Here is a 24,492-nt window from a genome sequence, read left to right on the forward strand (position 1 = left end):
TCATTTATTTTTAAACAGATTAACATGAGACATAGTCAAAATCTAAAGCTTGAAGAAGTTAAATAAGTTGCCCAGAGTCACAGAGCTTTAATCATAGAGCTAGGACTTAAACTCATGTCTACTAACTCTGAAGTTCAATAAATATTTGTTCTTTTCCCCAAAGGAAAATTCAGAGAATAGCAATTTGTATCATCACAGGGATCAAAGGTAGATTTTATGGGCAGAGGTTGAAGCTGCTTAGCTTAAAAGATAGTTCTAATTACCATTTTTAAAATGTGGAGATTCTCTAAGGAATTTGTCGAACAATTACTGTGTCCATAAAAAACACCTACAAAAAAGAAACGTAGTATATATTTTGTAGGCTAGAAAGAAGAATTTTTCTGGGACAATCTCACTCATAGGGCCTATTGTTTGCAAGGTACTTTTCTAGATGCTGAGAATCTCAAATGAATAAACTACAACCTCGCAGTCCAGTGAGAATAGGTTTAAATACACAAGGTGCTCAATATACTGGGTTGTTCAATAATTAGGTAAGATGAGGTAACAACCTGCAAGGAAGATGATTACATCTCTGGAAGCCTACCAATAGAACAAGGGAAATAGTTCAAAAAAGAAACTAGAAGACATAGAAAACCACCAAAACTAGACAGCTTAGACTAGTGATTCCTAACATTCTGATAATAGTAACACCCTTACCATGTTTCATTTTGCATCGTTCCTTCCTCAAGAAGTTATCTGTCCAGAGCTATTCACAAATCTTTACACAATCACTCTATTTAAAAGACCACCATAGTACCAAAATGGCCCTCTACTGTTTTAGCCACCCAAGATCAGATTTTCAGTCATCCTCTGGTTATACAGCTTCTATATAAGTGACCATAGTTGGATTATTTCAAAATGAACTTGAATCATGAAATTATAGAGGAGGCTAAAACCCTTCAAAATCATAAAAATACAGTTTTCTTCCTTCCATCAGTGGATCTCCAAGCTAGTGATCCCTAACAATGATTTTGGAGTAACTCAGGCTGTCGGTAATTGTTTTAGTTATTTCAAGAGATTTCATAAAATTTTTAAGATTTTAATTCATACATCTATATGAATAAACACACCATGTACACATCTAGGATAACGTATATCAGGGTGATCAAGATGAGTTATACTAGAGATTTTTATTTTGTAAGAGATGTAACACCTCATACTTATGTGCTCTCTCCTTAAAAGTGAGGTTAGCACTGAACAGACCAGAGGAAAACTCAGAGCCCTTTGTTATCTGTAATTCATTTGAACTCATCCATCCTCAAAGATGGGCAAACCCAACACTAACATTTCTCATTCCCATTGCCCTCTAATTGAAGTATATTTTGGTTTGACAAAATTCTTATAGTCTAAGGTAATAAAATAAAGAGAATGTAATGCATGTACTTAATGAACTTTCTACCCTACTAATCATACAGATAGGAAGAACACTAACAGCCAACTTTTAATGAGTGTTTACTACGTGCTAGGATAAGTTCTCTGCATGCATTTTGTCATTTAATCCTTAGAACACATGTACATGATGCAAAAAACCCTATCTTTAAAATGATAAATAAACTTAAAGATGGCTTTGTTTTTCTGCCATGTTCTTGAGATCCCCACCCATATCACATTACTGAAGAAAGAACTGAGAAGAAGCTGGATTTCCCTGAACCTCAGCTTGCCTTTCAGGTTATACAACTGCACCTTCATTATTTTTGGCATTTTCCTATGGTTCGAAAAAAAGTGTTGACAATTTTCTGCATCTCTAACACTTTGGATGAGCAATTTCCATCCTATTGTTTCTCCTCACATATGGTGTTCTAGCTCAAATAGCGCTGGTATTTTTAACTTGCACAATATTAGTACACTACTTTGAATTATTCTGTGTGGACAAGTATCCAAATTACCTAACACAAATGAGAAAATTACATGTATTATTTAGGCCTGTGTGTTCACTGATTTTCAGACATAAATTTTCCAACAGAATCACCGAATTTTACAGTTGGAAGGGATCATAAAGATGATCTAATCTGACTACCTCTCTTTACAAGTGAGACTCCACAGCAGGGAGTGTCTCTGCTCGGTCAGACTAGCTAGTTAGTAGTAGAAAAACTAATAGCAGTCTAGTGCTTTTTCTACATTAAAAAGTCAATAGTTGTTATAAAAATCCATATTATTAGCAGTGCCCTGCAGAGGATGTTCCGACAATAAACCATTGGCACATTTTTATAATGCTGTATTTTTATCAGTATTGAAATTTAACATTTGTGACTATCAGTTATATAATGCTATTTTTAAAAAATAAATTTAAAAAATTTAAATGGACACAAATGAACTTATTTACAAAACAGAGACACAGAAAACAAACTTATGGTTATCAGGGGGGAAAGGGGATGGGGAGGGATAAATTTGGAGTTCAGGATTTGTAGATATTAACTACTATATATAAAATAGACAACAAGGTCCTACTGTATAGCACAGGGAATTATATTCAGTACCTTATAATGGCCTATAATGAAAAAGAATATGAAATGGAATACACATATATGTTAAATGAATCACTATGCTGTACATCAGAAATTAATATGACATCGTAAATTGACTATACTTCAATTTTTAAAAATGCTGTCATATATTATTGCTGTTCACAATTTTTTCCTGTATTCATAACTAGATTGTGACTTCCCTGTGGTAGGCACACTTTTTTAAAATGTGTCTTATATTCCTTAATAAATCTATACATACACAAACTGCTTAACAGTTGGAAAGAGATTCACATAAAAACATTTCCATTTTAGACTAATACTATACAACTCAAAATCAAACAACTGTCAGCCTGTATGGATGCAGATGAATATGTTATTTTGAGAGGGAGGAAGTTGAGAAAATTCCGCATCTTTCCCTATCAAGCAGCTAGATTGTCCCCGAGGGTGAGGGGTTCTAGGAGCTTGAAGAGATTGGTGAGGGTTGAATAGAAATTCGAAAGCCTTAAGATGTCTGATAGCATATGCAGATCAAACTACTCAATAAAAGTAATAACTAATAACCAAGGACTTACTATGCGTTTGGCACTCCTCTCCGTGCTCCGCCTGTGTTAAATCATCTACGCTTCGCAACACCCTTAGATACTATTTTCCATTTTGTGGAGGACGAAACTGAGGCTCAGAGAGGTTAAAACATTTGCCCTACTGAAACAGCTACTCAGTGGTGGAACCAGGATTTAAACACTGACTATGCTCCTAATCACAGTTTGATCGTTAGGATAAAATCAGGTAAGTATGTGGCATTTAATACAGTGCAGGGCAAATGCCCGGCTCCCAAGGAGGAGCTTCAATTAATGTTAATTCTCCCGCTTTGGGGGTTTTCAACTCACTCCATATTTATTTACCAATCCACTCCTTACTCCCCAAGCACACATACACGTAACACATTCACACACATTGCATTCTTTTTACCAGCAAGGTCCACACTCAGATATCTGGGTAACTAGGTATCAAACTTCTATTCATATACTCTTCCTCATAGGACTTAAACTCGAATATGTTCAATGAATCCTAGGACCAACCTCTTATCTCCCACAATTCTCCAGATAAACGTAAACACAAAGACTGACTCTGGGTTACAAAACAGAAGCACATGCATAGCCCGATACATTGCAGAATTCGACTCAATAAGGAATTTTCTCTCCCCATTATCCAGGGAAATTCATGAGTTACCGTAACAGATGCCAGAGACATTTGGCTCTGGAAGTGGAAATTGGGAAGCAATGGTGAAATGAGGTAAGAAATTCCAGGGCCAGAAGGTGGACACAAGTCATCAACTGCTTTTCCCAGGAGCTTGCTCTTTTTGGATAAGCGCTACAAGTACAAGCCCCAACCTGCCGCTAGAGCCTCCAGTTCCCTCCACCCGATTCTGAACCCCGCTCAGGCTGGAGCAGATGCACACACCGCAGGGAGCCTCATTTGCAGGAAGGTGAGGGTTCTCGTTTTATTTTAACGCTCGCTGCCAAGCTGGGGAAGGAGGATGTGTCAGAAATCATGGAGAACAGCGACAGCCAAGCCTTCTCATGCAAAAAGACTATGCAGTCCGGGTTCAGCAAATCATGACTTGCACAATGTTTAATGGTTCACCGAAAAACAAGTTTCTCTCCTGCCTGCCCGCACTTCTGGAGCCAGCCCCGGCAGACGCAGGCAACGCAGGGCGGCGTCCTGCCGGGCTCTGGAAGGCGGGCGATGCAGGGATGCGAACTGCGCAGCCCCCGGCACCGGGGCCAAGGGCCGCGGGAGCGGTTCCGGAACCGGCCCTTGCTGATCCCCAAGGACAGTGTGAGCCCTGATAAATACCCCGCCCAGCCCGATACGGGAAGGCCAAGTTCAGGCGCACGGTGTCCAGCCCGTGGCTGGTCCGGGAAGGACGCCGGGAGACCCAGCCAGCCGCCCCACCCCGCCGCGTAGCCGCGCCCGCTAACTGCGGAGCGGACCCCGTTACTGGTTCCTGCGCCTGCGCGCTCGCGGTCCCGCCCCAAGCCGCTTTCCGAGGCCTGGTGCCCAGAGCCTGCTGTCGCTTAGCAACGCACGAGTCACAGTCGCGGCGCTCCGCGCACCCCTTTCCTGGCAGAGCTTAGTCCCTCGTCTTCCCGTGAGGCTCCTCATTGCCTCGTGTCAGGCCGTAGGAGCCCATGGAGGGAAAGGAGGATAAGCAGCAGTAAGTGCAGGGGTTTGGTTCTCTATTTCCCCTTCCGAAGAATGTTTTCCTCCTTCGGGGAGGGTTAATCGAGACCCGAGGGGTGGGTCTTCAGGTCTTTTCCTCTCCCCCAACCCCTAGTCCTACCTCTCATTTCTAGTCTTGAACGCTTATAATGCTTTTTTAAACGCACTGTTTACTGGCCACCTACTGTGTATTGGGCACCTTACAGGCATTGCTTGGCCTAAAATTCTTGACGTCACTTTGAATCATCCATGCCTTCCCACACCCCACATCGAATTTAGAAGCAAATTCTGTAGGCTTTACCTTTAAAATATATGCAGAATCCACCATGATTCATCACTTCCACTATCATTCCCACCCTAGCCCAACAACAAGCGTCTCTTACCTGGATACTGCGATAGTCTGGGCCCCTCTGCTGCTCTGCAGCCTCCTCAACGCAGCCGTCTGAGTGGTCTTTTTACAGCATAAAGTTGGACCACTGTTCTCCCGTAGCCATTGCCGAGGAAAAGCTAAGGCTCCTAGGATGGCCTATGGGGCCTACGCAACGTGCCGCTTTGCTGTACTTGGCCTTGTCTGCTCCTTGCCTCCGTCTGCCAGGGCTCTACGCGAGCACGCACGCCTCCTTGCTACTTCCGCAGTGATTTTCAAAGTGCGGTCTCCAGAGCAGCATCAGCATCACCTGGGAACTTATTAGAAATGCAAATTAGCCCCACCACATACATACCACAGGAGAAACTCTAGGAGAAGGGCACGCTAATTGGAGTTTAAAAGGCCTCCAGGTGATTCTGATGGACCCTAAATCACGGTATGGTCAGGTGCTTCTGCTGCAAAGCTTTGGCAGTTACTGGTCACTCCGCTCCAACGCTCTTCCTCAAATACCACTTAGCAATCTCCCCTCTTTCCTGTCTTTTTTCAGTTGCCACCTTCACAGCGCAGCCTCCACCATACCTAAAAATGCCATCTACCTCCCATATACGAGCGCTTCTTTCCCCCATTCCCTGCTTTATTTTTGTCCTTAGCACTTAAAACCATCTAATAGACTGTATATTTTACTTTTTCTTTTATTTCTCATCTGCCTTCCCCCACTAGAATGTAAGCTCTGTGAGGGCAGAAATTTTTGTTTATTTTGTTACTCCATTATCTTCAGTGCCTCAAACAGCACTGGGTACATAACTCAATAAATATTTAAAGAACGAATTATTTAATGTTATTCTCACGTCTCACAATAGGCATTATTGCCTATATCATGCAAAGGATTGTAAATAGTAAATGGCAGATAGTAAATGACAGAGCTAGGATTCCAACCCAGGTCCAACTTACTTCATAGCCCAACTAGTATTTTTAACTGTGCTTTCCTTCTACTAAAAGATTACTACAGAACCATATATTTCCCATTTATGAGTCAGTCTGTGGCCACTCACACCACAGATGTTTAATCAAATGAATGCACCAGTATGCAAGCAAATAGTCAGTCCTTTCCTTAAGGACCTGATTCCAGTGTAAGTGTGTTGCTGGGTTACAACTATGAGAAACAGGTGGAAAAAACTGATGCCAGAAGTTTACAACGATGAATCAGTTATGGCCTTTAAATAAATACATCCCTGGAAAGGTAATAGAAAAAGCCTTCAAAGTAATTTACAAGTTACTAGTAATCATTTTTTCCAAATTCTTCACAGAGAGCAATTTTTGCTGGGATGCAGGGAACTAGAATCAAGGGTGTGGAATGTTGTGTGTGAGTTGGAGTGAGGGTTAGGGGTGTACAGCTAAAACAAAGCCAGAGTGAAAAACAAGTCCAGGAGGTTCACCCGAAATATATAAATCGTATTTACCTGCAATGCACAGGATGCTTGTCCGGGTGCTGGGTACCTAAGGATAAATGAAACCTGATCTTCACCTTCATGGAACTTACTGGCTAGTAAAGGGTATTTGGAGTGCTTACTAGAACAAGTAAACAAAAAACTAGGTTCATAAATTATAAATTCTGGTTCGTGTTAGGAAAGAAATGAACAGAGTTCTAAAATAGAGTCTACATGGATGGGGAGGGGGAAATCTAGCAAAAGCTTTGAGGCGATGACTTTTCAGCTGAGACCTTGATGATAATAAGGCCGCTGTGCAGGGAGCTGGGGAAAAGTAGTGGGGGCAGAGGGAACGTAGCTCGCAGGTGCCCTGAGGGGAGAGGAGGCTGTGTGTTCCAGGAACTGAAAGAAGGCAGGTAGGCTGGCTGGAGAAGAGGCTGGAGTGTGGTTGAAGAGATTAGCTGGAGCGGGGTCACACAGGCCCTTAGATGAGGAGGAAGTGTTTCATAGCAAATACAATGGAAAGTCACTGGAGGGTTTTAGTTGAAAAATGACATGGCAGAAGAGACGGACCTGGCTTTAGTTTGAACTAAGATAGGGCCACGGACAAGGCTTAACAGACCTACTCACTCTCTCTATATAAATTTGGAGTCTTAGCTACTCCCCTGGGTCAGGGCTTTGATTTTTCTTAAATGTCTACATGAAAAGTATCCAAATTCAAGTATTTTGTTCTTACCTTTATTTTTCAAGTATGTGAAATTTTCCTAATAGTGCCTTTTATAATGTCTATTACTCCTTATTTAAAAGGAGAAAATTTTTATAAATTGTTTCTCTCAAAATATTTTTAACATTTAAAAAATACAGTAATTTTTATTTTTGTTCCAGTGTAGTAATTAGAAGCAAAAAGTGTGGAGATTGAATTAGTTGTTCTATGTCTGCATGGTGCGCTTTTCCTGAAAAGAAATAATAGTGGTCACTTAGTAGCTTTTTTAAGTTTGCCAGGTGAGGCTTTAAAATTAGTTTTCTTGGTCCAGATGGCTAAATTTACTGAGTAACTTTTAAAGAAGATGAGTTATGATTAGCATGTATCTTAGGCACATGAATAAATACTGTAAACAGGATTTGTGAGCAGGATCAAAGCACAACTCATGACTCCAAGCAAATGAGTCTGTACACGGCATTGGTATATTGTAATGAATAATCATTATTAACACAAATCTCTATATCTTTTATATGATTTTGAATGATACCCTCCCACATTTTAACTGCACAAGCCCGTAGTAGTTATTATTAAAGCCTAAATTGTCTCAACACTTGAAATATATTTAAATCTTATCTTATGTAATTATGACTCATCACTGAAATGCTCATTCGGATAAATGATATACTATTTAATTTTGTTTTTCAGACAGCATAAAATAGAAGATGCTGGTATAGTGTATGTAACTGAAAAAAAAGAAGAACTCAAACATGAAAAAAAACCTGGAAAAAGTGTACAACAGTCAAAACCATGTGTCGGGAGAGGACGTGTATATTATGCTAAGTTCATTAACACAAACGCAAGAACATGCAATGAACCGGTTCCCTACATAGATCCAAAAAAAGAGCCAGAAGATCAGGTTGGATGGATGTTCATTAAATACAAATATAGATTTAGATTCAAAAGCTGTTTCACAGTCTAATTTTGTCACAGACTACTTAAAGGATGTGGCATATCTCAGACTAATACTTTTTATAATTCAGCAGTTAAAAGCAGTAACCTGGAACTATTCTCGCAGATAATCTTTGCAAACAAACAATATATTTAGGGAAGGAATTCAAATAGTTGGTTTTTTAGGTTGGGTCAGATTATAGTCAGCAGTGCTTGGGGGCTGGGGAGGGGGTTACTGAAGAAATCTCTTGTATAATATTGTATTTGTGACACATTCTAACAAAAATTTCCCATGATACTCAGTAATTCAGGTACTTCCTATAATAACTACCACTTACTGAAAGTATATGAAGTGTTAGAAACGAGCTAAGTGTTTTATATAAATTACACCCTTTAATCTGCACAACAATTTCTAGGAGTTATTCTAGGAAATATTTTACAGATGATAACATGCTCCAAAGTAGTACATTAACATACCTGAGATTATTCACATAGTAAGCAAGTGTCACAGACATGTTTCTGACCCGGCACTGTAGTTTAGCCAAATCACACTTTTATTCACTACCATACTAAATATATTCCATTATCTTTTTTTTAAACCAGGTTTGTTGGGGTATAATCTATTTGATTAGTTTCCTGTTGCTGCTGTTACAAATTACCACAAACTTAAACACTGGTTTAAAGCAACACAAATTTATTCTCAACAGTTCTGAAGCTCAGAAGTTCAAAATCAATCTCATTGGCTATTGGCAGAGCTGGTTCCTTCAGGAGGCTCTAAGGAAGAATCCATTTCCTTGTCCTTTCCAGCTTCTAAGTTGCCTTCATTCCTTGCTATCGCCTTCAAAGCCAGCAACATAGCACCTTCACATCTGTGACTGACTTTCCTGCCTCCTCCTTCTGAGGACCCTTCTGGTGACATTGGGACCACCCAAATAATCCAGGATAACCTCCTCTTAGCAGTTAACTTAATCACAGCTGCAGAGTTCCTCTGCCATGTAAGATTAGATGTAGCTGTGATTTAACTTCACATTTAAATGGAGTTGCTTTTAGTGAGCTCTCCTTACACTGATAACGTTGGCTGTTCTCATCATAAAAGAGATGGCACACCAGGGCACTGTGTGAATGTGAGATCTTTGCAGGGCAGGAATTCCTATAGTCAAATGTGTTTTAGTATCATGTAGTAAACCCTTACAAGGGCTTACTTAAGGTTGTTTTGTTTTATAAACAATTATTTGGGATTTAAAAGACATTGATAGACCAGGCCTCTGGGGAAATAAATCTGATACAGTAATCCAGGTTAGTGAAGTTCTGATATTTCTTACAAGAGTCTGTGAATGTCTCTCCTGAGTTCTAGTTCAGGGCTGAATTTAAACCAGACTGTTACCTGAACCCTTCCTTACCTTGGAGACAATCAGGAAAAGCTGGTTTGAGAATAGAAATACGAAACATAAATAAATTTAAGAATTAATCCATCTAATTTTCTCTTGCTCTTAGTTTGTAGGTGTCTTGAATAAAATAAATGAACAAAAGCGTTAGGAGCTGCTAACAGCCAGACTAGGTCACAGTGGTAGTAGAATCTTTATTAGTGCTGAAAGCTACGTGAGTCAGAGACCTTAAAGAGGATAGCTGAGTGAGGTTGATAGTGGATATGAACGAGGAGTGACAAAGACCAAAGATGCAGCACAAAGTTCAGTGTTTGCTTTGGGTGTGGAGTAAAGGGAATGTTCATATTTAAAAAACAACAACAAACCACCGCCACCACCACCACCAAAAAACCCCTAAATGTATTCATTTCCAAGTACCTAAGGAGTAATAAAGAATGCTCATTTCACGTATTTGTAACCTTCGTTCTTTTATTTAAGATGACAGTTTTCTTTTTAAAGGCTTAGCTTGGTTGAAAAACAATTAACTGGTTTATAGTAATACTGGCTTTAAGAGAAAAGAAAATAAAGTTGCCTAAATATTTAAATTGACATATATTCTTTAAAATACCAGATTGGTTGATTTTATTTACTGGCAAGATTCTTTAATGAAATAATCAATTATACAGTTCTACATAGGGACATAAAATTGGTGGTGCTAGAAAAAGTTAAAAGGAGCTTTTGCCCAGTCATTTCCAATGAAAACTAATTTGGTTGTCTTGTATTTTTAAACATTGGTGAATAATTGATATTTCAAAAAAGATTATATTAGGTCAGTGTTTTCCAGAGTGTATTTTTTGGAGCACTAGCCCTTGCCTATGTGCTCAGTAAAGTTCCAAAGTCAAATATGTTTTGGAAAAGCTGTACTTTTATACCCCTTCTCAGAGTATCACAATCACGTTAGTATATAAAGGTTCTGAGAAATCCTGTGATAAAATGGTTTAACTTGCTTATCTCAATATTTCTCAAATGTATTTAACTATGGAAACCTCTTTTGCAAAACATCTTTTTAATATGCTGCAGAACCAGTGTCCCAGAGAACATAATTCAGGAATAACTGTAATTGGGGACATTACAAATTGCTTAAAAAGCAATTTTTAAGCATTGCTTCTGGTGACCACAACAAAATGGAGATGGATAGAGATACAATGTAACTCTAGGGTTTGCGATAACACTATAAATTTTTTTAAAGCCACTGTGCTCTACTAATATGATTATCTACTTGTAAGGTATTGTCAAAAGTCCGTATTTCCTTAGAAATTCCTAAAGCATCATTTTGTGTTCCACTGATCACCACCACCAGCAGCAGCAGCAGCAGCAGCCATCCTGGCCAGACTGCTGTGGAGCCTGGCTTACCGCGTGCATTCTCTTACTGTTTCTCCAGGATGCTTTTACTGTGTTCCGCCTGTATTCTCTCTTAACTTCCCAAAGAATGGAAATAAGTAATGTTTACTGATGCAGTTTCTGAAGACATAGGGATGACAGAGTATACCATAGAGACTGCCTCACAGTGGTTTCCAAACATGGCCAAGAGGCTCACAATACAATAGCTCTTAAGCCTTCCAGCAGCCGGGGGTTACAGGGACACTTGTCATCAGGAATCTCCAGGCATCTCCCTACCATGGAGCCCCAATGGCAGTCATCCTGGGGCAGGAAAAGAGATAGGCCTTGGGCTGGAAGGGAGGACGTCGTCCTTTCTCTGGGTCCAAAGTTTTGACCTGGGAACAATTCTCTCTTTAGGCAAAACCGCCTCCACAATCTGCATGATGTGGTCTGACCCCCAGTGCCTGGACAAAGCAATCTCATAGAGGACTTTTCCCAGTTTGGTTTATTTCATCATAAGTAACTCCACATCAACCACTCACAATCCAATGTAAGTGACAGTATACAGAGCAGTCAATTTTTATTCTTGGTTTTCCTGTCGGTGTGAGGTAAAGAAAAAAACAAGCCTGTACCTTTATCTTTAGTCTTACAGTCTCTCTGAGCAAATGCTTGGACCAGAAAGGCATGCACATGTGCATGGGCTCGCCTGCACCCTCACTCTTCCAGGAAGGAACCAGACTTCTCAGACGCAGGGCAGACTATCCACAAATAGAAAAGTTAAAAACAACATTTTTGGAACTGTAGGATTTCATTCTACTGAAGTGAAGATTCATCCAATTTACAACACCAATCAGAACACTCACCAGCTATAAGGGTCTTAAAGTCTTTAATCCCACTTCAGGATAAACTGTTCATTATTTCCTTTATACATATATGTGAAACCAAAGAGACCACTTTGGTAGCATTCTAAGTTCAAGTCTTCTTGAAAGGTGAATTATTATCTCTGTTTTAAGGGCAGCTTTTGGTAGTACGCTCCTGTTTAAGAAAAAAATTGAGACTGCCAGATACGGTGGTTAACTTACTTCAGAGTCACTTCTGCAGTAACTTGGGTGTTAGCAAAATAAGTCCTGATCAACAAAAGAAGAAATGTAAAGAGTACGCCTTAAAACCTCACTGTAGAACATCTTTGTTAGGGTACTTACTTCAAGCCTCTTTATTTTTACTTTTGAAATTATTTAAAAAAGTTTGTGCTTATCTGGCTTTGCCTTCCACAGCAGATTTGCTGTATAACAATGTAGCACGGCCATTAGAGGTGTGCACAGAGAGGTGGGGGCCTGAATTGTGGCAGCTCTGCTACCCACTGGTGATGCACCGTAATCTCCCAGCAGTTTTCTCATCTGTAAAGTGGGTGTACCTCGTAGAATTGTGATGAGAACAGGAGAGAGAAGGCCTAGACCTTGGGGCATATAAGCGCTCTTGTCACCCCGGAGTCGAGAAGAGCTACAAGAAGCAGGCACTCTGAAACAGTAAGGCGTGACTATTCTGAGCCAGAGAGAGAAGACACCATCTGTTTAGTGATCTGTTCTAGAATTCCTAGGATCTACATCCAGGAGTCTTACTTTTGCAATTCACCTTCTAGCCCATTCTGAAAAATGAGGCATTGGTCCATCTCTCCTATTCTCCAAAATTCCCTAGTTCCTAAATTTCTTTGTCCTCTGCAAACTTACTCATTTTTACCCCTGGTTCCAGCTTGTCATTTGCCTAGAAAAGTGGCTCTCATTTCAAGTTGCAAAGTGAGGTCTGACTCTGTCTTCAACTATTCAGGACTTAGTTTCTTCTTTTTCCCATGTTCTTCTCATCTTTTTCAGTTTGAAGATAATTTCCCTTAACAAAGAACCAAAAGTTGAATAGCTCAGACTTTCAGCTGTAAACAATGTACACTTCTCCAAATTCTAAGCCTTTCTTTGATTTCTTGCTACAACAGAATTTTTTTCCCCAGAATACTCTATTTTTGCTGCCGTTGGTATATTTCATGAATTTCTTCTAAGATTCTAGACAATCTCCTGACAAGCTAACTCCCATTAAATAATTTTTTTTAAATTATGCACCTCATTTATACATACTTGTCTCTTTAGAAACTAAGCTCATTTGAAAGCCAACTCCCTATGCAACCACATATGTTTCTTTAAATGCCTCCTTTTTATATCAATGTAGCTTCAATTGTACTGCCAGTATTTAACTTATTAGAATCTTATATTTGTCCCCTTTGAATCATATTTTAAAGTCTCTGACTGTGCAATCATAGTTGACTTTTTAAAAAGGCTGATCTCTTTCCTTAAAGCCCCAGGTGGGTGTTTGAATATACCCAAGGTTACTTTCATTCTCTAAAATATCCAAGAACTCCTAGGTGTCACAGTTGCCTTTCCCCCAAGATTCTCTTCTACCCAATCAACCAGATTAAAAAAAAAAAAATTTAGTCAGCATTAAAACGAGTAACAATTCCCGTCAGGGCTTTCTCAACTTCTAAGAGACCAAACAGTCATACTGAGGTCAGCTTTTATTATCAAAAATTCAGTAACATTAGAGATATTTCTGCTTAGAACAAAGTTTTTCAAACTAAGTCATTAGTGAATTATAAATCAATGTGGGCTGCAATCAGTATTATGAAATGAAATAGATGAGAAAAGCAATATAATAGAATAGAAGAATAGCCAAGTGCACTGTATGTCTAGAGTATTGTTTGGTGAAACTTCTAGTTTCACATACGTGTATGCGTGTGTGCTCTTAGGTGACATAAAATGTATTTCATCGTGTGGGTCACGGACTAAAAGCTTTGAAAACCACCATCTTAGATGATAGCACATTATTTATATTGCCGTAATGAAAAGTATAGAACATAATTTTTAGAGTAAATCATGTATACTATATACATATGCATACGTGTGTATACATATATATAAAAATTAGAGTACAAAATATAGAAACATAACTATTTTGTTGATTTTTTACCACTCTATCTGTTGATAGAAGGTAGTTTAACAATTTAGCAGCTGTATTTTAGCTAAAAATATATGGTAATGCATTTTTAGGTACTTCTTAAGAAATAGTTTTTGTGAAAATGTATTTATTCTTAGATTTCAGAAGTCTATTTTAGTACTAGAAAATCCAATAACTTGTTGAATCAAATAACTGAACACTCATAGAGATCAAGCAGCACATGAAAATGTCCTACCATATCCAATTTTGTTTCCTTTTTTTTTTCCCCTATAAAGGGTGACTGGTGGTCACATAGTAAAGGACTGGAAAACCCCTTCCAAACACCTTATGACACTAAGAGCACCCAGAGGAGTGACTTTCAAAAACCAACATGTCCATTGGTTTCGCCAATCAAATACAGCAAGTTGCAAAAGCCTTCTTGTGGAATAGGTAATGTTAGCAGTGGTAAAACCTCTTCTCCATGGTTTCAGGTTACTGCGATCAAATTAAGATGTATTAGATGTGCTGGCACCTCCTAAGAAAGTTAGTCCTCTACAGGCATTGAAAATATACATGCAGCAAGTGCAGCCCTTGTCAAGTTTGTTCTTTATCAGGTCCTGGTGGACAACTTAGTTTCAAACATGTTCTGTAGAATATAATAAAAATTGTAATAATCATTGATAACACCAGCCTCCAAGTCAGAAATTTAGTAGCATTCTGCTCATTATTGCCAGGAAACCTTAGAAACTGTTCCTGTTAAGATAGTAGGCACACTGTAGGGCAGTATTTCTCAAAGTGCACTTTGAGGGACACTAGTTTTTATGATGATTATAGATACTACTCAAAGAAACAGGGAAAGTCAAATAAGTTTGGCAAAAACCGAATCTATAAAGGTAAATGGTGTTTTTCTACAGAACTCTTAAAACCCTATTCTAAGCATAAGCATAATGAATTTCCAAGAAGAAGAATAAAGAATGCTGTTTCCCCAATATTCACAATTTCACCCTTTTTCAGAAGATCATCTCACATGACTGGTATCTCACAAAACACTAACTTTAAACATGCTGATTAGATGAGGGTAAAATAACTATCAAAGACGAGTTAGAGAGAATTTTTTAAAATCTTGAAGGACTCTGTACTCATTTTCCTTCAGACGCATCTTTAAATTTCCATTCTGTGTCAAAGACACAGCAACTGAAAAGGATGCATTTAGGGATGTGGTTTGTGCAAGAAATACAAAGTGGAATTCCAACCAACAGATACTTCCTCAAGGAAAATGCTTGGCACTCCAATAAAAATTTGGTGAATGAACTGATTAAAATATCTAAGTCTGGTATATATAATTTCTATGATTCTTTGCTTTAACTGACTTTTTGTTAACTAACCAATCAAGTCCCAGTACTTCCTTATAAGGAGCAGTTGTTTCTTCTCTAGTTCAATACGGGAAGCGGTGGAAGATGAGACAAGAGAGTTAAGACTTTGTTCTAGGATGATCAGGCAGGGCCCAGCCATTTCATAAGGGAAGCCCCCAAATCAGTGTCTGTAGGTCTGTCAATCTTCCCATAGAGGAATCCTCCAAGCCGTTGCCTGGAGTGGGAGACAGAAAATCTGGGAGTCTCCCAGTCTTCAGTTTACAGCTTCAACTGGTCCCACAACCCATGCTCCCTGCCTCAGAGGTGTCTGATGCCTCCAATCCCTGAGATCTGCCATGAATTGGCTTGATTTCCATCCCACCTTCTCCTCCACAAGCACTTAGCTTCCAGTTTTCTGTGCTCTACTCAAGTCAGCTGCAGCTCATTCCATCAGCTTTCCAGCTTCCAAATTTGTTAACGGCTCTGCTCGCATTTAGTTCTCTTTTTCCCTTAAGGCTTTAAGCCCCTTCCTTTCTTTACTATCACTGTACTGGGGCTGGGGGAGAGACTTTGAGGCAATACACATGTTGAATTTGCAATGTTTAACTGGAAATCACCATCAACACTACCTCCCCTTGGAATTTAATATGAGATCAGCAGTTAGAGTTGTTTGATTCTGGGCCCATGACTTAAATTTCATCATCTTGTTTTACTCAGTTTATGAAGTGGGAGTAATAATTCTTATTTTGTAGGATTGTTTTGAGAAACAAATGAAATAACATGTCAGTTGCCTACCACCATGCTTCATACATAGTAGACAACAAATGGTAGCTATTTCTATTGTTAATTATTGCCTTGTACTAAGTTAGTTGTTGGGTTGGAATCTAGCTTTGGAAACTTGGCATGGAGGTCTCCCTTCTCCCTCCCCTTCTATCCCTTCCCTCTCTCCCTTTCTCCTCCTCCTCTTTCTCCTTCATTTCTCTCTCTGTTCTTTTATTGGTATTTCTCATTGCCGTGATCATTATTATATTCCAGGTCCTACAGCAATGCCCAGATACAACAAATGTGCATTGATTAATTTAATGATAATTGCATATTATTCAACAGATTATTTAAAGTCATAATGTAATTTAAATGAATATATAATCACAATATAGGCCAGCCATTTATTCATATTTTAGATGGTGTTTGGATACTAGATGAGAATGAGTTTTAAAAGAAAATATTTTATATAACATATTAAAATACGTATCTAAGCTAGTCTGTATATGCCAGATTTTATACCTCTATATATGCATATAGAGGTAGAAAATGTGTATATAATCATGCATTAGTAACAAAAGTCATCTCATAGTCATTCTGTTCCATCAGCCCACTTAATTACGCCTGAGTTTTGGCATTTCAGCAATGTCATCTTGTGCTGATAATGAAAGTGCCCTTTATGTCTTGTACCACCACACAATTTCCTGGCTGCCATCCATGGTCAGTTCAACAAATGGCTATGCTCCATCATATCTGAGTCCCCGTAAGAATAAGTGTTTTACATAATAAAACTTTTGGTTTTATATAATAAAATTGGAAAAGCTGATCTAATTTGTGAGGGAGCTGTCTCACACAAATGAAACTTTGGCTATTTGTCAACTACTTAATATTTCAACCTTCTTTCAAATTGTGAGTTCAGATACAGTGCTAAAAATATTTTTCTAAAATGGGTTTCAGTTTGTGTTGCTTCTTTTGTACCAAGGTGTAACATAACGATTTCTTGCTATATAGTTATGTTCAAGTTTCTTTTTTTTCACTGTATTTTGAAATCTGTACTTTTTTCATTAATAATCTTTTTCATATAAGATGAAAATAAATAGTATTCAGAAAATGGAGTTTCTAATAGAAAAATAATACTGATGAATGTTTTTTAAGTAGACACACACAAAAAGTTAAGAAAATTTCTCAAAGTAAAAGCTGCTGAATTCTCATCAATACGAGGAGCAAGTGTGTGTCTGAATAAATCCTGGCTTTGCTGATAAAATATAGATGGCTAGACACCAACTTGTTTGTTGTATCCTTGTTTGGAAAATCCCTATTTTAATTAGATGAAGTTTCCAAGAAACAGAGAGTGGATTTCAAACATTCTTCATGGACTTTGCCGTATTTTTTGTAAGCCTCATCTAACAAGGCTTCTTTTAAGTAATTATTTTGGGTCCAATTTGAATTCTTAAGTAGAGCAACCACTAAGAACTTGAATATCTTCTTTGATGTTTTCCCACTTAGATGATCTTCACTATTGTGGGCTTCTTTAAAAACCTCATCCATTTGCATAAATGACCATGGTAGTTATACTATTAGTAGGTATGATGTCTGGGTAGGGGATTTCTTTATATAATAATAGCTCAGATTACCTTTCCTCTCTATTAGTCTCCATGAAGAATTTTTTTAAGTTATTATTTTTAAGGTTCTGTGAGGTTCTACATCACTGTATAAAAGATGATTCACTTTAATTGATTTAATTGACTTCCTTCTAAACTATTTCTGTTTGTTATCTGCATAACAAGCCACTCCAAAATTTCATTGCTTAAGACAACAATCATTTTATTTGCTCATGATTCTGCAACCTGGGCTGGGCTCAGCTGGGTCGTTCTTTGGCTGGTCTTGCTGGTGGGCACTTGAATGGCTGAATTTACTTAGCAGGTCATCTGAGGACTAGATTCAGCTAGGACACTGGAATGATTGGGCTTCTCTCATGTGGTCTCTCCATGTGGTTTCTCCAGCAAGGTAGCTGGACTTCTCACATGGCAGCTCAGGGCTCCCAAGAGTGTGAAAACAGAACCTGCAAAGGTTTATGCCTGGAACCGGCTCAGTGTTACCTGTGCCGCATCCTATTGGTTAAAGCTAATTACAAGGCCAGTTCACATTCACAAGGAGAGGACTAGGAGGCCTGAGCCACTCGGGCCACCAATGTAACAGACCACTTCCATGTCTTTCAATAGTTATTTCCATGAGAGTTTAGGAATAGCCAGCTCTTCAGCTTTCTTTGTCTGAAAATGTTTTGAAGTTGCCCTCACTCTTTAATGAATGAAACTATAGCTGGCTATGAAATTCTGGATACATACTTACTTAACCTTTTACATTTGGAAGATACTATTCCATTGTTAAATGGATTCTATTGTTACCGTCAAGTCTGCAAGCAGTCCAGCTGTTAATCTTTTGAAGGTGATATGTTTCTCATGTTCTAAGGAGGTCTTTGTATATAGAAAGTTATTTATAGTTATTTATGATTTAAATTAATATTGTAATTTTAAAATTATAAATTAAAAAACATTTTACTTAAGCCTTATTAATTTTTAAATATTGTATAACATTAGATTAATTACTTTCACTTGTTCTTTGATTAACTCAGGTTACAGAGTCAGTTAAATTCCATGAGCATTTTAAACTGTTTTTTCTATTTAATTATGTTTTCCTCTTAAATGATTTAAATAACAAAGACAACGTAAAACTTTGACAATCAAAACCTTCTCAAAAACTTAAAAAACATATAAATAGTGTAAATGAGTTTTCCTACCCTTCAGTGACAAAAATATTCTACATTTTTTCTTTTGATTTTATAATTTTACCTTGCATAATTATATCTTTAATCCACCTTTATGGAACCTGTTCCATTTTTCTCCATGAAGTGAAGAAGTTTTCTGGATACCATCTACTAAACAATCCACACTTGCCCTGTTGACTTGGGAAACCACCTCAACTGTATGTTAGGGATCGCTACATAAATAGGTCTGTCTCAGAGCTCTCTGTGATATTCCTTAGGTGAATTTTCAGTTCTTGGATTGTTAATTAAAATGTTTTCATTATATAGATTTTTAGCTTGTCTTAATATCTGACAGAAAAAATCCCCATTCTTTGCGCTTCCTTCTCATAGTTAAGCTCTCTACTTATGGACCTCTATTTTTCCATTTCACCTTTGGAATTTATGACATTTCTCAAAATATCCAGCTAGAATTTTGATTGGGTTGTGTTGACATTATGGATTAATTTAGGGAAAATTGTCTCCTTTACAGTAACATACTGTCCCATTCTATCTAAGAGAATAGAAAGTCTATTCAGCTCTGTTTTTGTCTTTAAGAGAGTTAAATTTTTTTTCTCTATAGAGGGCTTGTGAATTCGTTAATTTCTAGAAACTTTGTACTGTATAGTTTTATTCCTACAGGGACTATATCTTATTTTTCATTTTGTTTTCTAGAAGGTTATTTTCATTATAGGAGATCCTTTTGATTTTTGTACACTTATCTGCTTGTCTTGACACACCTTTGTTCTCATCATTTATTGATTCTAGTGGTTTTTCTATTCAGGTAATTATATTACCTACAAATAATGACAGTTTTTTCTTTTCCTTTGCAACCATTATACTACTTTTTTCATTCTTTATAATATTCACCAGAATCTCCACTAATATGTTGACAGTAGAATTTAAGTTCTGAATTACTATAGGTATATTACTTATTTTTCTGTTCTTTAGTCTTTGTCTTTTTAAGAAAACAAAAAACTTTGTTATTTGCTTCCTTAGGCACCCTTCTTGATTTACTTCTATTCTTACTTGAGTTCTTCCTCTAGGAATTTTTTGAAGCAGGTTTGTTTTATGGGGAAGTACTCTGAGGCCTTCTTTGCCTCCCAATATTTTATATTTTGGCCTCATAGTTAAATGACAATCTGGTTGGATATAAAAATTCCAGACTTCAAGTTCTCTTCCCTTTAACAGTACAAAAAATTCATCAGTTATCACGTGTCCATTATTGTTGCTGTGATAGTTGATATAAATCTTTTTCTTACTCCCCTGTAAGTAATCTATCACTCCTCTTTGAAAACATTTAGAATTTTTTCTTTGTTTTGGGTGACCTTAAATTTCTCTATAACGTGATTTAGGTGTGAGTTTTTTCTTCTCTACCATGCAGGATTGGTAGGAGAGTGAGGCAAGTGAGAGGTCTAGGTGCAAAATGGAAGGAGGCGTTCACTCCTAGGATCATGCTTTATATGAATAACACCATCTTACCTTTGCAGGTATCGGTTATACTTAGTTTAAATTCTTGGAGCACAGGTTCTAAGAACTCTGCTTCACATAGCGTATGTTTTAAACTTTGCTGTCTTTCTTTTACAGTGTCTCTCTAGTTTATCTTAGGTCATATTCCCCAAGAGGAATCATCAGCGCTGTGTGGGCAAAGGCTAAACACCAAGGTCTGGCCTGGGTGCCTCCCAATGAATTTAAGGAAGGAAAAAACGTTAGACTGGAGAGTGTCGGGCCCCACAGAACCAGTTCTGACCGTCTCCATTTGTTGTCACTATTCTAGACCAGTCCTCTGGTCAGGGCTCCATTCCTCTCCCTTTTAAACTCCTAAAAAGAGGCATCACCGAGAGAAGGCAATCTCTTGATGTTTTTAGTCCACTAGCACTGACAGTTGCTAGGGGAATGGCGGAGGAGGAAATCCCCAGGGGGGCCGCATGCATCCATTTTCAGCAGCTCCTTGCCCTGGAGGCACTGCTGTGCTGCTCCCATATTTCTAAGTTGACCACAGATGGCTAGACTATCGCTGCCAGTTTCTGTTGCCCTGAGGCAAGTAATGGTCTTCCCAAGGCAGTGTGGGGGAAAAGCTGAGAGCAGATTTTAAAAGCTCTCCCCAGCCTGTTCTCTACTGGCTACATCTGATCTCCCTGTCCTCCAGCCCATGCTGCCACCAACCCTTCATATCAGTTCACCAAACCCTTCGGGTTTCTCAGTTTTTTTTGATAGTTCATTAGTTTCACGCTGCTTCCGTGGTTTCCCCTTTTGTCAGGATACAAAAGCGCTTCCACCCCTTGCCTAACTTGGAAGCCCCTTTCTAATCTGACCCAGCATCCTGGAGACTTGATAAACATTGTCTTTAATGCTCACCGTTCTGGAAGCAAATTACTATTATCCTCACTTTAGAGAGGAAGAGGAAGTGATTTGTCCAAAGTGACACATCTAGGAAATGTGGTAGAGCTGGAATTTGAAAACATATCTATCTTATCCCAAAGCCCGTGCTTTGGTTACTCCATTAACCCCACCTGATTAACACCTAAATTTAGAGCCGCTTCATTTTATTCAAAAAGCTATCAAACTATTTTCCTGAAAACACTAACATTCTGTGAGCTGGACCATGGTGGCCTTCACTCAAAACCAGGTAATCTTTTCCAAATTGGTAGAAAAATACAAGTTACGGTTAGAATATTCTCAGTGTAGTAGTTGTCCACAAATTTTTGTTAAGTCTTTGGCACCTGCCATTCTCTTGTGTGCTAGCAAATCCTAACAGGTTAATGATCAAGTAGAAAATGAGTTTTGAGTATCTGATCTCAATTAGAAATCCAGAAAATGTTATCAATTAGCATTTTTCTCAGCTCACTGAAAAAGACTGCCATTTCCTATCATGGAATATACAAATGTTTGAATACTCATCATTCCTGCCAGTAAAATTAGTTTATATCAATGTCTGAATATTGAATTGAATTCATGAATGCTTAATAAATGTGAATTTAGTAACATTTTTCCTTCTTATATATCCTCCCTAATTTTAAAAGCACGGTTTTTAAAAATTAATTTTTTAATAGTTAATATGTGCATACGGTACAAAATTCAAATGGTACAACAGGATAAACAGTGAAAGCGAATCCCATCTCTATACTCCAGTCCGCTAACTCCCTCCCCCTGCGATAACCACTGCCATCAGTTTCTTGTCATCATACCACAGATATGGTAGGTGTACTTAATGTACTACGTTTACATTTTTTATAAAAGGGAGACATTTTAAATTTTTCCTTGACAGAATTTCGTATCACTAAACTGGAAGTTACTCTGATTTCTTACATAACCTTGTGTGCTCAAAGCAAAACTAAAGTGAGTTTTCAAAATGATTCGAATTTTTAAGCTGAGAGAGACCAGTATCGTGAACCCTTATATACCTATGACACGGTTTGAAAGATTATTTAAAAGTGGATTTTAGGGGGTTTAATATTCTTGCAAATTTTCAGACCCTCCATCAATGGGAAATGAAAAGAATTATGTGTTCAGCTCTAAGTGCAGCAGCCCTGGAGTCTTCCAGTTCATCTGTCAGCGCTTGCTGGGAGCAACTTGCGCATACATTTCTCAAAGCCTTTCTAGGAGTCAAAAAATAAGTTGACAAATAAATTGTACTTATGCCTTTCCTAATACTTTGGTTGGTATATGTACAAGAAGCATATCGAACAGTAGATTTTTAAAAGCCATTATTGCATTAATGTTAGTTTTCAAAATTACTAGCAATTCCACATGTGGAGCTAATTTGGTTGTTTTGATTTGATTCTTTACATGGAGAAAGAATGATGAATCCATTATATTATTTAGATGTGTTTAAGTAACCTTGCATACCTAAAAGAATTTTAGTTTCATTAGCATTTTTGACAAAGCAGAAATATTATGAATACTGATTACATTTCCATATACAAATCTAACTTTTATCCTGACTTCACAAAAGCTCTTTTTTTTTCTTTAGTTCCACTTGCCTCTCCTGATGCATCAGCAGAACTTCAAAAGAGTTTTATAGAACGCATCTCTTTTATACATCAATATGATGCCAGGAAATCACCCAATGAGCCCATCCGGGGAAAGGTGAGGCAGTATTTAGAATCAATTATTTAATACTTTATGATGGGATAGATTTATGGTAGAAATTTAAGTTTTTTCAAGTGGTAATCATCTTTCTCAAAGTTTATTTAAACAAACTAACATGGTTATTAGGAGGATAAAATCTTAACCACATATCATGGTCAAAACTAAAGAGTGATGTCATAATTTTGGATCACAGTCTTTGGAATTTGGTTCAAATTATTAAAATCATTCACTTAAGGTAACATCAGATCAGTCTGATAAATTTTTGATATGTTTACATATGTGTGTGGCAGGGGGAAGAACATAAGGTTTATAAGTTGAAACAGAAACGTAAGTCAATTGCTGGATTTTTTCCGACTGCAGATGTTTGTTTTCATATTTCACTATAGCTAATAATAACATTTCACAACAACTATTAGTTGCTGGAACATTTGTGATGCAATCATAAATCCTTAGGTCTATGAACTGTAGTTTCTGTTGTATCCATAGCAACTTACAGAGAAATGAAATTTGATATAAATAGCTTTACACAATCCAAATGATAGAAAAATTGCGAATGAGAGATAATGAGATGCCGCTCCTCTGACTTCCTGTTTTTCCCTTCCTGTCCATTTGCTGGTGCACTCTAGTTTATAATTTGTTTAAAAGGTTCACTAATAATTATTATGCTGCTGTCTTCAGTTTTGGACTAAGGTGACAGCCAATGAAGAGACAGAGACATAAGTGCCTGTCTCACCAGGACCTGAGCTAATGCATGAACTCAGTTCACAGCTGCATCTTCCAGCAACTTGTGAGCCCTGGTTAATGTCAGCTTTGTTTTCCTTTCCAGCGACATGGAGTTTTTGTGCAGACAGAGATAAAACCAGGGAGTAGGCCAACAGTTCCTAAGGGAACACAGGTATTACTGAATGCTCTGGGGTCATGCTCATCAGAACAATCCAAAAAAACAGAGAAAGGAAACTCAGCGGAAAGCAAAATGATCTCACCCGGTCTCTCCAGACAAAATTCCCAGGAGTTGCTGGAGACTACAACTCACTTATCAGAAACAGACATCAGAGAGGCAGCCAACGCATGCCCCAGAACTCCTGAGAGAAGGGAGAGGACTGCCGGCGTCTTTCAAATAACTGCAGTAAATGCTCTTCTCACCAGGCATGATCCTTTAAGTCCACCAATAAAAAGTCAGGACAAATCAGGATAAATTATCTTTTCCAGATACAAACATAATCCTTGGAATGTAGAGAAATTTCAAGATCATCGTAAAAGCCCTGACATTTGCTTTTTCTGTTATCAATAACCTCAAAAATTACGATTTACATAAATGGGAAAATGAAAAAAAGATAATAAAATACACCAAAAATGTACATGTGGTCTCCAATAAGTGATGGATATGATACATAGTTCTATGTCATAATATTTGTAACTATAACAACTTTGTTTTGAACAACAATGGATGTAATTAACAAATATTATAAAATTTTTAGAGGGGAAGCCCTATTAAATAGTCATTAGTCATGGCTCTAGAATCAAACTAGGGTTAGAATTTTGGCTCCATCACATATAAGCTGTGTGACTCTGGGTAAACTACTTAAACTCTCTA

At 37.9% G+C, this 24,492-nt stretch overlaps 1 protein-coding gene across 1 annotated transcript; it reads left to right on the forward strand.

The window, feature by feature from the left end:
- Nucleotides 1–3,382: 3,382 nt before the first annotated feature.
- C15H2orf73 (chromosome 15 C2orf73 homolog) lies at nt 3,383–24,188 on the forward strand. Its single transcript, XM_006174443.2, has 5 exons — nt 3,383–4,722; nt 7,930–8,140; nt 14,189–14,342; nt 22,780–22,895; nt 23,725–24,188. Exons 1-5 carry the CDS (start codon nt 4,697–4,699, stop codon nt 24,091–24,093), a joined length of 876 nt encoding a protein of 291 aa, XP_006174505.1. The 5' UTR covers nt 3,383–4,696; the 3' UTR covers nt 24,094–24,188.
- The last annotated feature ends 304 nt before the right edge of the window (nt 24,189–24,492 follow it).

Source organism: Camelus ferus, chromosome 15 (genome assembly GCF_009834535.1).
Source record: "Camelus ferus isolate YT-003-E chromosome 15, BCGSAC_Cfer_1.0, whole genome shotgun sequence".
In the NCBI taxonomy this organism is placed as follows: Eukaryota; Metazoa; Chordata; class Mammalia; order Artiodactyla; family Camelidae; genus Camelus; species Camelus ferus.